This window comes from Anarhichas minor, unplaced genomic scaffold (genome assembly GCF_050575085.1).
Source record: "Anarhichas minor isolate MPS153535 unplaced genomic scaffold, ASM5057508v1 ptg000055l, whole genome shotgun sequence".
NCBI lineage: Eukaryota > Metazoa > Chordata > Actinopteri > Perciformes > Anarhichadidae > Anarhichas > Anarhichas minor.
In genome coordinates this window covers 857901-871517 of record NW_027466501.1, presented here as the reverse complement: position 1 = coordinate 871517, position 13617 = coordinate 857901, and the positions used below count along the sequence as shown (strand labels likewise).

The 13617-nt window shown below is 47.8% G+C and overlaps 1 protein-coding gene across 1 annotated transcript; it reads right to left on the bottom strand.

Annotated features, from left to right (window-relative positions):
* Positions 1–155: 155 nt before the first annotated feature.
* On the bottom strand, positions 156–12805 carry LOC142931937 (NXPE family member 3-like). The gene is made up of 6 exons (XM_076076098.1): positions 12704–12805; positions 11631–12074; positions 9924–10222; positions 2873–2943; positions 792–995; positions 156–709 (listed from the first exon to the last, which is right to left on the bottom strand). Exons 1-6 carry the CDS (start codon positions 12803–12805, stop codon positions 156–158), a joined length of 1674 nt encoding a protein of 557 aa, XP_075932213.1.
* Positions 12806–13617: the final 812 nt, after the last annotated feature.

Sequence of the window (13617 nt, the reverse complement as noted above, 5' to 3'; positions counted from 1 at the left end):
AGGCTAGCTATTACCTTTCACAGCAGCTGGATTTGTGTGATGTCACGGGATCACACGAGAATTGGAAAAATGCAGAACTTGGTGGAAACACAGAGATAACATGTAAACTCAATGTGTGCTTAAATCCACATTCCTCTCCCCCAAGACACAAACATCTAGCCACTATTTTGAGGACATATGTAGGACAATAGATGGTTTATCATATTCCTAATAATGGGAGGTGGTGGGTGGATGTTATGTGGCAGATGGTGGGCAAGGGTCATTTCCCAGGCATCAATCAGATGGACATTCAGTCCTTTGAACATGGCTCTGAGCACCTTACCATGCTGCAGCGAGAACCAGTCACTATTGGTTAGCGACACAAAAAGGTCTAAATATCTGGGGTTTGTGGTCCGGATGACGACCAGCGTGCCTGGAGCCCTGTCCAGCAGCCGCACCACCGCCCTGCGGAAGCTCTGCAGCCTCCTGATGTAGATCTCCATGGGGAAAGAGCCGAAGTGAGCCCAGATGCCAAAAACTACGACAGTGTTGGGGCCTCCCACTAAGTCATCTAATTCATTAGCAATGTAACGAAGCTCTCTAGTTGAGATGGGGTAATATTGGATAGGAGGACCGTGGCAGCGGTACGTCATGAAGATGTTGTTTGCATAGTCCAAGGACATGTCAGGTCCAGTTCTCCTCAAGCTGTGCAGGTCAAACTCCTTAAGACCTGAAAGTATGACAGGGGGAACACATTAAGCTGCAGTGGGAACAAAATCATTTGTTGCCAGAAATCCCTGTGGATCAGTTACCTGGCAGAGTTGCGTCGAAGAATTCAAACCACTGCCTGATGGTGGAGTCTCCATACATGTGGACCACCTTGCCTTTCAGACACTGACTGATGGCAGATGCGTTGAATTCGCGGACTGTGGTGCCACCTAGTGCTCGCCACACACCCTGGTAGTAATAACCAGAGGGTCCAGATGTCACAGTGCTGCTCTTCACCTGTGGTTGACCTGAGAGGAAGTTAAAGAATAAGTTATCCCATTTAAAAACAATACCAAAGTATAAAGTGATTGTATGAACCTCTTAAGTACTATCCTTACTCCTGAGAAACTATAAACACTGCTGACAACTGAAGCCACATTCATGAACTTTTAGCCTAGAGCTCCATGCTCCCACCATTCTTTTGAAATTGGGCTGAATACTGTTAATCTATCTTCAGGGACCCCCAGAGTCAGGGATCCCCACTGACTCTGTCATCCCCAGGACAATTTCCTACCGGTCATTCCCCTGCACATCCCTTCTAGGTTCTTATTTAAATACACTCTCCACTTTTACATTACACTTACATCTCACTTGTTTATAATCCTGTTATCTGTTCGTTTGTGCACTTTATGTTATTTTTCACTTTATTTTATTTTATATTTTTCTGTAAATTTTAATGTTTCTACTTTGCACTGTGTTGATTGTTGTTGATTGTTAAATGTTATGCATTTCCCGTCATGTCAAATTCCTTGTATGTTCAACATACCATGCCAATAAACGATTCTGATTCTGATTCAGGAGAACCCTACCCAGAAGAATGTAGTACGCTTTTTCTGAACTTTCTCTTACCTTTCTTCGTACGGTAAACTCGTATGAGTGTGCCACAACAGATTCAGCAAACGCTCCTAACTTCAGATAACTGTGTCAATGACCAGTGTAAACATGATGAATGCCACCTATGCATAAATGAGTGCATTCATGAGAATTATAAATTAGCATTGTAACCCCACTAAAAGATCCATAAAGAAAAGTCTCTAATTTTTAACAGAGTGAGCAGCGGAATTAAAGGACCTGCTAAAGTCAAGGGATAGGAAACACTAAAGATTGATCTCATTGCCGTGTCACCTGAGGGTCGCACTGTGACTGAAATAAAGAAAGTATGAGATGGTCATATACTGTAGATATTGGAGTTACACAATAGCATCAAAAGCCAGTACAAATGAATGATGATATAGATAGGCTGAATACATTTAGAACTATATTAGCCTATAATTTGAAATTGCAGAGTAAAATGTTAGCATCATTATTAAGTGTAATTTACATAGGTATCTCTGTCAGGATCCTGTCTGACCCATTGTGTGTTAACCTCTGTTTCCCCCCAATCTCCTCTCCTCATGTGTCTGTCATTCCCCTGTTTGTTTTGTTATGCCATGTGCTTGGTGTTGTTTTCTCGGGCCTGCCTCCAGACACCTCCCATTGCCACAACCCTGATTGATGCACAGCTACGGACAATTTGGCTCGTTATCCGGCAGTATATCGACCCTGGTCTTGCAGGCCTGGGTCGTCAGTCCGTATTGTCTTCGGCCTCGGTAGCCTCCGCCGCCGTTCTGTAAATTGAACCCCATTGTCTATTCCGGGACTAATCTCTCTCCTCTCTGCTACGGGTGTAGAGTACTGGTCGATCTGCGTACTCTCCGGTGTCGAGCCACGGGACATCACACCTTCGATCTGCCTACCCTCTGGTGTCGAGTCACGGGACTCACACCGTCGATCTGCCTGCCCTCCGGTGTCGGACCACGGGCTCGACACCTTCCTGTCCTCTTTATTCTGGCAAAATAAAATCTGTTATACCGGACTCTGTCTCCTGTGGTCTTGCTATTGGGTCCTAACCGTGAACTCCCGTGACAATTTCAGACTCAATCTTGACTGTTATGACAGGTCTTGACCACTGTTGAAAGTGGCTAAGACTCCTAAATCCCTCGTACAAACCACTAAAGAACAAATCTGTTTGTACAAGTGGTTCTTGCATGAGGACCATTGTCTGAAACGCATTTTGTTTTGAATTATTGTTATTGGCAGTTGTGGCACTAACAGTAATAAATTAAAATGCAATATCATGCTTTACCTTCTTTTTGTGGCAACACGGTGACATTAGCAGGTCCTGAAGCCCGAATGTAGACTTTCAAGTTAACACCGCTGAAGAAAAGCACACATAGTATATCTCTTAAAAACACTTCAACATTAAGGACATAGATACAAAAGAACAAACATTTGAAATCATTGAATCAAACTCAAGCATAAAAATGGGAAACAACTGCTAATAAGTTCATTCAAGATCACACAAATCTTAACGGCAAATCCACTTTGTAAGTTCAATGGCACTAATTAAAATGTTCATGTAAGCAATGGTTCCAATAACTGTATAACGTGCAAGGTGCCACTCGCAGTGATGAAACCAAATATAATGATTACTATCTACACAGAATGTTTTAGCATCTTTCATTTCATAGTTTTGGTTTTATGGCCGGCAAACTAAACTGATTTGGTTGAGTCTCATTGTTCTCATCAACATATTTTACTGATGCAGTAGGCAGAGGGGGGGGTGTACTCTGAGAAGAACATTAAGTGATAAGATATTTACTTTAAGCAAAAAACTAATTTATTGTTCAGTACCACTTGTTCAGTATTTCAGCTCTAGTTGAACAGCTGGCTGGTTGGCTTTATTATTTTTTTCAATCAATATTATTATTATTTAGACAAAATCCATTGAGACAGAGGTCTCATTTTCAAAAGTTTTAGTCATATAAAAACAAAGATAGCAAGAGTAGCGAGAACCATCGGCTCTACAAAAGAAAGTGATTAGTTTTCATTGAACCCTGTTACTGTATAGCTTAATATTAACTTCCACTGTTACTCTACAGCTGTTACAATTGTGGCCCATCTTCTATTTGCAATTAATATGCATTCAATCCAGTTCAATTATTTAAATGAAAATGATAATCTACTCTGGCTAAAGTAGCTTATCAAGAGTAAAATAATAGCTGTGACCTCTGCATTAGCAACCCGCTGAAATGAAGGTACAGGCTCCTTAACACTCTCTCTCATTATTTCAGGGCCCTTGAGAACAACTGTAGGTGGGATTGGAAGTACACTGGCTGTGGTCATTACAGTGAACAGTGTCTGGCAGTGTGATGAGAGGACACGTGAGCCCTTGCTGCTGTACTTTATCTCCTTGGAGCAGAGGCTCCATTTAGCATACCCTGCCTTATCAATGTATTTAAAATACTGTGACAACGGGAAGCTGTACTGCTCTCCCGTCACGTTTGTTTAGACCTCCACCTTTATCCATGCCCAGCTCCACTCACATCTCAGCCCTGAATCAAGCTGCGCAACACAAACAGCATCCTCTTCTTTAAGCTCTTTGACCACATCCTCCTATCAGTATCTGGGCCTTATGTTTCGTGGTCATAAAAGTTATTATGACCACGAAATCGCCTCATTCTACTTTGTGTTAAAAAAACAACCTGCAACCAGATCCGCCGGTCCATCCATCCATCCATTTTCCTCCGCTTATCCGGGGTCGGGTCGCGGTGGCAACAGGCCAAGTAGGCTGACCCAGACTTCCCTCTCACCGGCAACATGTTCCAGCTCATTCTGGGGGATCCCAAGGCGTTCCCAGGACAGCTGGGAGATGTAATCCCTCCAGCGTGTTCTGGGTCTTCCCCGGGGTCTCTTCCCAGTTGGACGTGCCTGGAAAACCTCCAGTGGGAGGCGTCCAGGAGGCATCCTAATTAGATGCCGGAACCACCTCAGCTGACTCCTTTCGACGCGAAGGAGTAGAGGCTCGACTCCAAGCTCCCTCCTGATGACCGAGCTCCTTACCCTATCTCTAAGGCTGAGCCCGGCCACCCTACGGAGGAAGCTCATTTCGGCCGCTTGTAGCCGCGACCTTGTCCTTTCGGTCACGACCCAGAGTTCGTGACCATAGGTGAGGGTAGGAACGTAGACCGAGTGGTAAATTGAGAGCTTTGCCTTCCGGCTCAGCTCCCTCTTCACCAAGACGGTCCGGTGCAGCGCCTGCTTTACTGCTGCAGCCGCACTGATCCGTCTGTCGATCTCCCGCTCCATCTTACCCTCACTCGTGAACAAGACCCCGAGATACTTGAACTCCTTCGCTTGAGGTAGGCACTCCGTCCCCACCTGGAGGGAGCAATCTACCGGTTTCCGGCAGAGCACCATGGCCTCAGATTTGGAGGTGCTAACTCTCATCCCCGCCGCTTCACACTCGGCTGCAAACCGCCCAAGTGAATGCTGGAGGTCACGATCCAAGGAGGCTAACAGGACCACATCATCTGCAAACAGCAGAGAGGCGACCCGAGACCCCCGAACCTGACGTTCTCCACCCCCAGGCTGTGCCTAGATATCCTGTCCTTGAAAGTCACGAACAGGACCGGAGACAAAGGGCAGCCCTGGCGGACGCCAACACCCACCGGGAACGTGTCTGACTTATTGCCGAGAATGCGGACACAGCTCCTACTGCAGTCGTACAGAGACCGGATCGCCCGTTGTAATGGGTCCGGCACCCCATACTCCCGCAGCACCCCCCACAAGAACCCCGGAGGGACCCGGTCGAAAGCCTTCTCCAAGTCCACGAAGCACATGTAGACTGGTTGGGCAAACTCCCAGAACCCCTCCAGTAGTCTTGCGAGGGTAAAGAGCTGGTCCACTGTTCCACGGCCGGGACGGAATCCGCATTGCTCCTCTTGAATCTGAGGTTCGACAAACGGTCGAAGCCTCCTTTCCAGCACCCTGGCATAAGCCTTCCCCGGGAGGCTGAGTAGTGTGATACCCCGGTAATTCGAGCACACTCTCCGGTCCCCCTTTTTGAAAATGGGAACCACCACCCCGGTCTGCCAGTCCACGGGGACTGATCCCGACCCCCATGCGACATTGAAGAGGCCTGTCAGCCAGGACAGCCCAACTATGTCCAGCGCTTTCAGCATCTCAGGGCGGATCTCATCCACCCACGGCGCCTTGCCACCAAGGAGCTTTTTGACTACCTCAGCGGCCTCTGCCAGGGATATGGGTGAGCCTCCCCCTAGATCTTCAGGCGTTGCCTCCTCTGCAGAGGACATGTTGGTCGGGTTTAGGAGTTCCTCAAAGTGCTGTTTCCACCGCCCGACGATGTCCCCTGTCCGGGTCAGCAGTTCCCCCCCCCCCCCCCCTGCTGAGAACAGCCTGGGATAAGCCCTGCTTTCCCTTCCTGAGCCGTCGGATGGTTTGCCAGAACCTCCTTGAGGCCAACCGAAAGTCCTTCTCCATGGCCTCCCCGAACTCCTCCCATGCCCGAGTTTTAGCATTCGCGACCACCGCAGCTGCAGCCCTTCTGGCCTGCCGGTACCTGTCAGCTGCTTCGGGAGACCCCTGGGCCAACCAGGCCTTGAAGGTCTCCTTCTTCAGCTTGACGGCTTCCCTCACCTCCGGTGTCCACCACCGGGTTCTCAGGTTGCCGCCACGACAGGCACCGATGACCTTCCGGCCACAGCTCCTAGCGGCCGCGTCCACAATAGAGGCTTTGAACATGGTCCATTCGGATTCCATGTCCCCAACCTCCCTCGGGATGTGTGAGAAATTCTTCCAGAGGTGGGAGTTAAAGACCTCCCGGACAGGGTCCTCCGCCAGACGTTCCCAGTTCACCCTCACTACACGTTTGGGCTTGCCGGGTCTTTCCAACCGGTTCCCCTGCCATCTGATCCAACTCACCACCAGGTGGTGATCAGTTGACAGCTCTGCTCCTCTCTTCACCCGAGTGTCCAAGACATACGGCCGCAAATCAAATGATACGATTACAAAGTCGATCATTGATCTCCGGCCTAAGGTGTTCTAGTACCAGGTACACTTATGAGCCACCTTATGTTCGAACATGGTGTTCGTTATGGCCAAACCGTGGCAAGCACATAAGTCCAATAACGAGACGCCATTCAGGTTCAGATCGGGCAAGCCGTTCCTCCCAATCACCCCCCGCCAGGTTTCTCCGTCATTGCCCACGTGAGCATTGAAGTCCCCCAGGAGAACTATGGAGTCGGTAGGCAGCGCCTTTCCAGGACCCCTCCCACCGACTCCAAGAAGGCCGGATACTCTGAACTGCTGTTTGGTGCATAAGCACAAACCACAGTCAGAGCCTTGCTCCCCGCAACCCGTAGGCGCATGGAGGCGACCCTCTCGTTCTCCGGGGAGAACTCCAACACAGCGGCGCTCAGCCGGGGGCTCGTGAGTATCCCCACTCCCGCCCGGCGCCTCTCACCCTGGGCAACTCCGGAAAAGGACAAAGTCCAACCTCTCTCCAGGAGCTTGGTTCCAGAGCCAGCGCTGTGTGTGGAGGTGAGTCCAACTATATCTAGCTGGTATCGCTCCACCTCCTGCACCAGCTCTGGCTCTTTCCCCGCTAGCGAGGTGACGTTCCACGTCCCTAGAGCTAGTCTATGCTGCCGGCGATCGGCTCGCCCAGGCCTCCCGCCTGACCCGCAGCCCGGTCTGCATGCTTGTCCCTGCGGGTGGTGGGTCCACAGGGTGGCTGCTCCATGGTGTTTATTCGGGCGAAGGCCCGGCCACCAGACACTCGCCGACGAGCTCCCCTCCTGGGTCTGGCTCCGGGAGGGTGCCCCGGTTTCCCTGGTCCGGGCGAGGTGGCTGAAGTACGTGGGCTACTTATCATTAGGGTCGTTTGAACCGCTCTTAGTCTGGGCTCTCCCACGAGACCTGTTTGCCTTGGGAGACCCTACCAGGGGCTAATGCCCCGGACAACATAGCTCCCAGGATCACTGAGCCACTCAAACTCCTCCACCACGTTAAGGTGGCGATTCGCGGAGGAGTCAGGGCGGATCTCATCCACCCCCGGCGCCTTGCCACCAAGGAGCTTTTTGACTACCTCAGCGGCCTCTGGCAGGGATATGGGTGAGCCGGTGTTCCGGTTTAATGTTAATGAGTGACCGCGTGAACTGAACCGGAACACGGCCCCCCACGTGCATGTTTCACCACGTTACAGTCATGCAGTGGCCGTTAGCCTTAACCCAGCAAGTCTGAACTGTAACGGAACATAGCGGAACTTAAACTTTAACGCCAATACAATCCACTAACGTTAACGCTAACCTGATATCAAGCTGACTAGCTTTCCATGAAGACGTGGAGACATCTTAACGCTGATTGGCCAAGACTCAACACGTCACATCAAAGATGTTTTATTGCGAAGATCACGACATCACCTTTTCTCCTTGTCTCACTCCAATCTGAGAAACGCCCCCCCCCCCCCCCCCCCCCCCCTCCCTAAAAAAAAATCTACGGATCTACCCGAGATGACATATTTCGATTCAAAATGGCGAATTTCGCCGAAAAGCGACAAGTTTGCAGGTATGTGAATGTACAAGCTGCTTTTGCTTCATAATGATTGGAACTTTGAATAACGTGGACTTGTGGACTTGGAGAAGGCTTTCGACCGGGTCCCTCTGGGGATTTTGTGGGGGGTGCTGCGGGAGTATGGGGTGCCGGACCCGTTACAACGGGCCATCCGGTCTCTGTACAACTGCAGTAGGAGCTGTGTTCGTATTCTCGGCAATAAGTCAGACACGTTCCCGGTGGGTGTTGGCTTCCGCCAGAGCTGCCCTTTGTCACCGGTCCTGTTCGTGACTTTCATGGACAGGATATCTAGGCACAGACGGTGGGTGGAGAATGCCAGGTTCGGGGGTCTCGGGATCGCCTCTCTGCTGTTTGCAGATGATGTGATCCTGTTGGCCTTCTCGGATCGTGACCTCCAGCATTCACTTGGGCGGTTTGCAGCCGAGTGTGAAGCGGCGGGGATGAGAGTTGGCACCTCCAAATCTGAGGCCATGGTGCTCTGCCTGAAACCGGTGGATTGCTCCCTCCACGTGGGGACGGAGTGCCTATCGCAAGCGAAGGAGTTCAAGTATCTCGGGGTCTTGTTCACGAGTGAGGGTAAGATGGAGCGGGAGATCGACAGGAGGATCGGTGTGGCTGCAGCAGTAAAGCAGGCGCTGCACCGGACCGTCTACCGGTCGGTCTACGTTCCGACCCTCACCTATGGTCACGAACTCTGGGTCGTGACCGAAAGAACAAGGTCACGGCTACAAGCGGCCGGAATGAGTAGGATGAGTAGGATGGCCAGGCTCAGTCTTAGAGATAGGGTAAGGAGCTCGGATATCAGGAGGGGACTTGGAGTTGAGCCGCTACTCCTTCGCGTCGAAAGGAGTCAGCTGAGGTGGTTCAGGCATCCAATCAGGATGCCTCCTGGGCGCCTCCTACTGGAGGTTTTCCCGGCACACCCAACTGGGAGGAGACCCCGGGGAAGACCCAGAACACACTGGAGGGATTACATCTCCCAGCTGGCCTGGGAATGCCTCGGGATCCCCCAGAATGAGCTGGAAAATGTTGCCAGGGAGAGGGAAGTCTGGGTCAGCCTGCTTGGCTTGCTGCCACCGCGACCTGACCCCGGATAAGCGGTAGAAAATGGATGGATGGATGGAACTTTGAATAACAACATACCTGGCTATACAGGAACAGTGTTGTACCTTAATGTCCTTAACTTTCACTTCTACACTGTCATCTGTAGGCTTTAGCTTATATATTTATCTTGTTAAGCTGTTTTTACTGCTGATTCACTTTGCATCCTGATACATCCTTAAAGCACATATTGCAAAAATTAGATATTATGTATTCAGTGAGTGCAGTTAGTGACGGTGTGGGCTCCATGGTAGCTCTGACATTTTGAGTATCAGCAGGGGGCGGGCTAAGTGAAGGGTCAATTGTGCACTACCAACCACTAAACAGCAGACAGACAATGTTAGTGACCAGCAGGTTGAATATAGCGCCACATTTAGATTAAGGCAGATATTTCCTTCTGGAGTTGGTGAAGAGCAAAATACAGCTAAAAGGAGTTTAATTTTAGACACAACTCCAAATGAATGCTAATGTGTCTCCATGTCAACTGGTGTTAAATAGGCCAGTGTTTGCTCACATTTTAGCCATATCTACTTTACAACGTGATCATATGTTCATGCATATAGTTACAAACTTCTGAAACATTCCACCAAGGAGATACAAAGGTAACACTGGATGTACGTATTTAGAAGTCACACAAAATTTCAGTCTCTCTGCTCCCTCACCTTTGAAAGAGCTTCCCCTCATTGGCATTGAGGAGGTTTCCTTTGGATCCTGCCCTGAAATGGTTGATCCTGGCATCACAGCTCAGGTTCTTTGGCTTGTAGCAGAACCACGGCTCGCCTGTACGGAGGTCAGTGTAGTTGCACAGCGGCTGCTGGGTTGGCCTTAGGCAGACGTCACAGAGGGTGGTTTCAGAGAGTGAGCCTGAGCGGAAGAGGCTCTTGAAGTACATCCTGTAGGGCTGTTCTCTGTTCAGCCTGTTCAGCACTGAGATGGCCTCACCAGGGTGAACCAGAGTCACCTGATGGGATAGAGAACCAGAGTTTTCACCAAGTCCAATCATGGTCAGTCATATCAATTAACATTCATAAAGATTCATGTCTTCAAATTCTACACCAGATTGACATCAGACAATAATCTCTGGAGAATTGTCTATTCATCTAAACCCTTCCCTGAACATCGATTGTCCAATCAAAGCTTAGCAACAGTACCTAGGCATGGCAGGTCTGTCAAGGTCTAAACATGTTGAAGTGGTGTGCATGGGACTGTAGCAGGAGAGATACTCTGCATGTCAAGTGTTTAGAGAGGGAGTTGTCTTTTTGTGAACTTGATCAAAACTAAAAAACACAAGAGAAACAGTTCTATAAATTAAGGGAATTAATTCTGTTTGTCTGCTTTCATGTAATCTGCTAATTTTAGCATGAACATCTGACCAACTGGCTACCTTCATAACCTGACAACCATCATGACATAATAGCCTAGCCTTACTTCCAACACCAAGGAGTATGTAGAGGTTAGGTAAAGATATATTATCTAAAGTTACCTTCAGAACTAGCACATCTACTGTGTAGTATTTCCCCAATATGTGTGAGCCTCCTGGCTGCTGCTTTTCGAGACTAAATTGACGTTGGCAGTGCTGTTTCATTGGATTTAAAACCCCGGCCAATCTTGATATCTGAGACGTTATGTGCACCATCCACATCAGCCAAACAGGATTATGTTAGCAATAGAATTATGCTATACATTTTCCCATCATAACACTAGGACTACCTAGGTAGCTAATCTGCTAGTGACAGTTTGTAGATGAAAAAAAATCTACAATCCTGAGAACCTGCTTTTGTCTGAAATGACTGAGATTTTGAGTGTTACATCTGTCCCTGTTAGCTGAACAAACTGCATTTGTGCCGTGCGAGAAGTGGAAGTTAACAGGCATGGCAACAGTTAGGGCAGGGCTTTGTGAACAATGAATTATGATATTAAAAACACTTACCGTATTTTCCACACTATAAGGCGCACTTAAAAGCCTTTAATTTTCTCAAAAAACGACAGTGCGCCTTGTAATCCGGAGCGCCTTATATATGGATCAATTGGTTAATTGGTTGATCCATACTGGTTGTACACGGCGCTCTGTCAAAATGTTTCAGTACGACTGGTAAACTACAAAGCCGCACCGCGGTAAACACCGGTACTGTGCTTACTCCTAGTCCAACACCACTTGTGTGTATAAAGACCCCAAAATGGCACCTTTCAAGAGACACGCTTACGACGCTATTCTATTCTATGCGCCTTATAATCCGGTGCGCCCTATATATAAAAACAGTTCTAAAATAGGCCATTCATTGAAGGTGCGCCTTATAATCCGGTGCGCTTTATAGTGCGGAAAATACGGTACAATAACATTACATTAAACATCATGGTTTTAGCATCACCTCAACCTGTGTGTCTCCTTCCCAGGGTAAAGAGAATACAGCAGAGTAGCTCCCATTCAGATGATCCACCACTTGCCCAACCACACCTGCTTCAAGCTTCCGGTTGTGCAGCCGGGCAAATAGGAAGTCCCCCCCAGACTTCTTGGGACGACCCTGGAAGTCAGAGGTTAGTATCATGACCTCCAGCTGATCCCCAACATGCCACTGTCCCCCTTTCCTCCCTCGTAGAATGGTGAAGGTGCTGTGGGCTGGATCACTGGTCTGCTCCAGGAAAATAGGACCTGACAAAAGTGGAGTTTCAGGCCAAGCAGTGGAGTCGAGTATGAGATATTCCTCCAGAGCGTCCTCAGGGGACAGTGGCTTGAAGGTGCAGAAGCTGCGAATCTCATTAGGGTGAGTGGAGACTCTCGGCATGATGATGGTTGAGTTGAATTTAGGCTGAAACTGGCAGGGGATGGAGAGAGATGGTGTCAAAGATACATCAAGCATATGCACTGAAAAAAGAGTAAAATAGCCAAAAATGTAATCTTTCAAGAACAACTGTTCTTAACATTAACCCAGGGGGAAAGTGTCAAGATACTCTTGCTTTCTGTTTTACACAAGGCAAGAAAGTGAATGTTAAATTTGTGCTTTCAAAGTTTTGTTCACTGAAATTCATGTTTTGGGATATTCAGTCAGAGATACAACTCTGACAGATGCAAACAAAAAGGCAGAAAATAGAACCTATGACAAAAACTTTCATGGGCCTTTTTAAAAACGATATACTTCTGACCCTTTTGTTAAGATGTATGTCTCAGTAAGAACGAATGGGAACCAGTGGGTTGTAACACATGGAGGTTTGTTCTAAAGTATAGAATACTGCCAGCTTTGTCCTTTAACTACAGGAGCTGCTGCTGTCATCAAGTCAAGGTGCAGGATTGAGAGGGAAAATACAATTGAACTCAAATTGTATTTATTTGCAATGAAGAACATTGAAACACACATTTTAAAACAATATCCAAAAACCTGACTAATATTCAACATTCCAAACAGGGTCCACCCTTCACACGATCCCACTAAAACCAAGTTCTCACCTCCAGAATGTCCATGTGACGTAGCACAAAGATGAAGACAAAGACAGTCAGAAAGAGGAAGAGGGCGCAGAACTCCCTTCTTGTACAAAATGTGGCCTTCATGATCAGTGATTAGTCTTCACCTTCAGCATCAGTTACTGGATTGAGAAAATATACATCAAAAAAACAAATGGTTATTGACACCTTGTAATGCTGAAGAATAGAACTTGTGAATGAAGAACTTGTTTAAATCTGAACTCAGTTGTGAAATCCTCCCTCTCTATACTAATAGTGTGACATGTTCAGCTTTCAATCTTTAGGACCAAACTAAATCCAGTCACCCAGGAAACTCCTTTGATTGATCATCCGTCAACCAAGGCCACAACCAAAGACAGCATCCCCTCTCTTGCTGTTCAACATGATCCATTCTATCATGTACACTTTGCAACATCATTCAGTCCTTTGTAATCCACATCACCCTCTGCAAAGTAACCCTTCAAACTAATATCTGTTTTCACTCTCATGATACAGATCAGAGGTGCTGGTGTCTTTCTGCTCACTACAGTTTTTCACAGTTGGTTAATGTGGACACATTTTATTTTCAGTTATTTTTGAACTACTACTATGACTAATGACTGAGGTATTTGTTGTATATGTTCCCGATAAGGATCTTGCGGAGCCCGGGAGGGGACATGGAGAAGAAAAGAAAAGTGGGAGTGGTGCATTGTTTTAGCAAACTGAAAGCTTTACCTCATGTCTCGATGGTTCAGAGCATCGCGGCATTAACACAATACACACATCACCACAAAGATAGAGATAATGTGATTCAAGGCTACAGCATGAGGGGCAACATTTGCTAAAAAAGAAAGTTGGAAGGCTCTGATGCTGATGTAATCAGACCACAGCGTCACAGAAAAGCAGAATATATGTTTTTA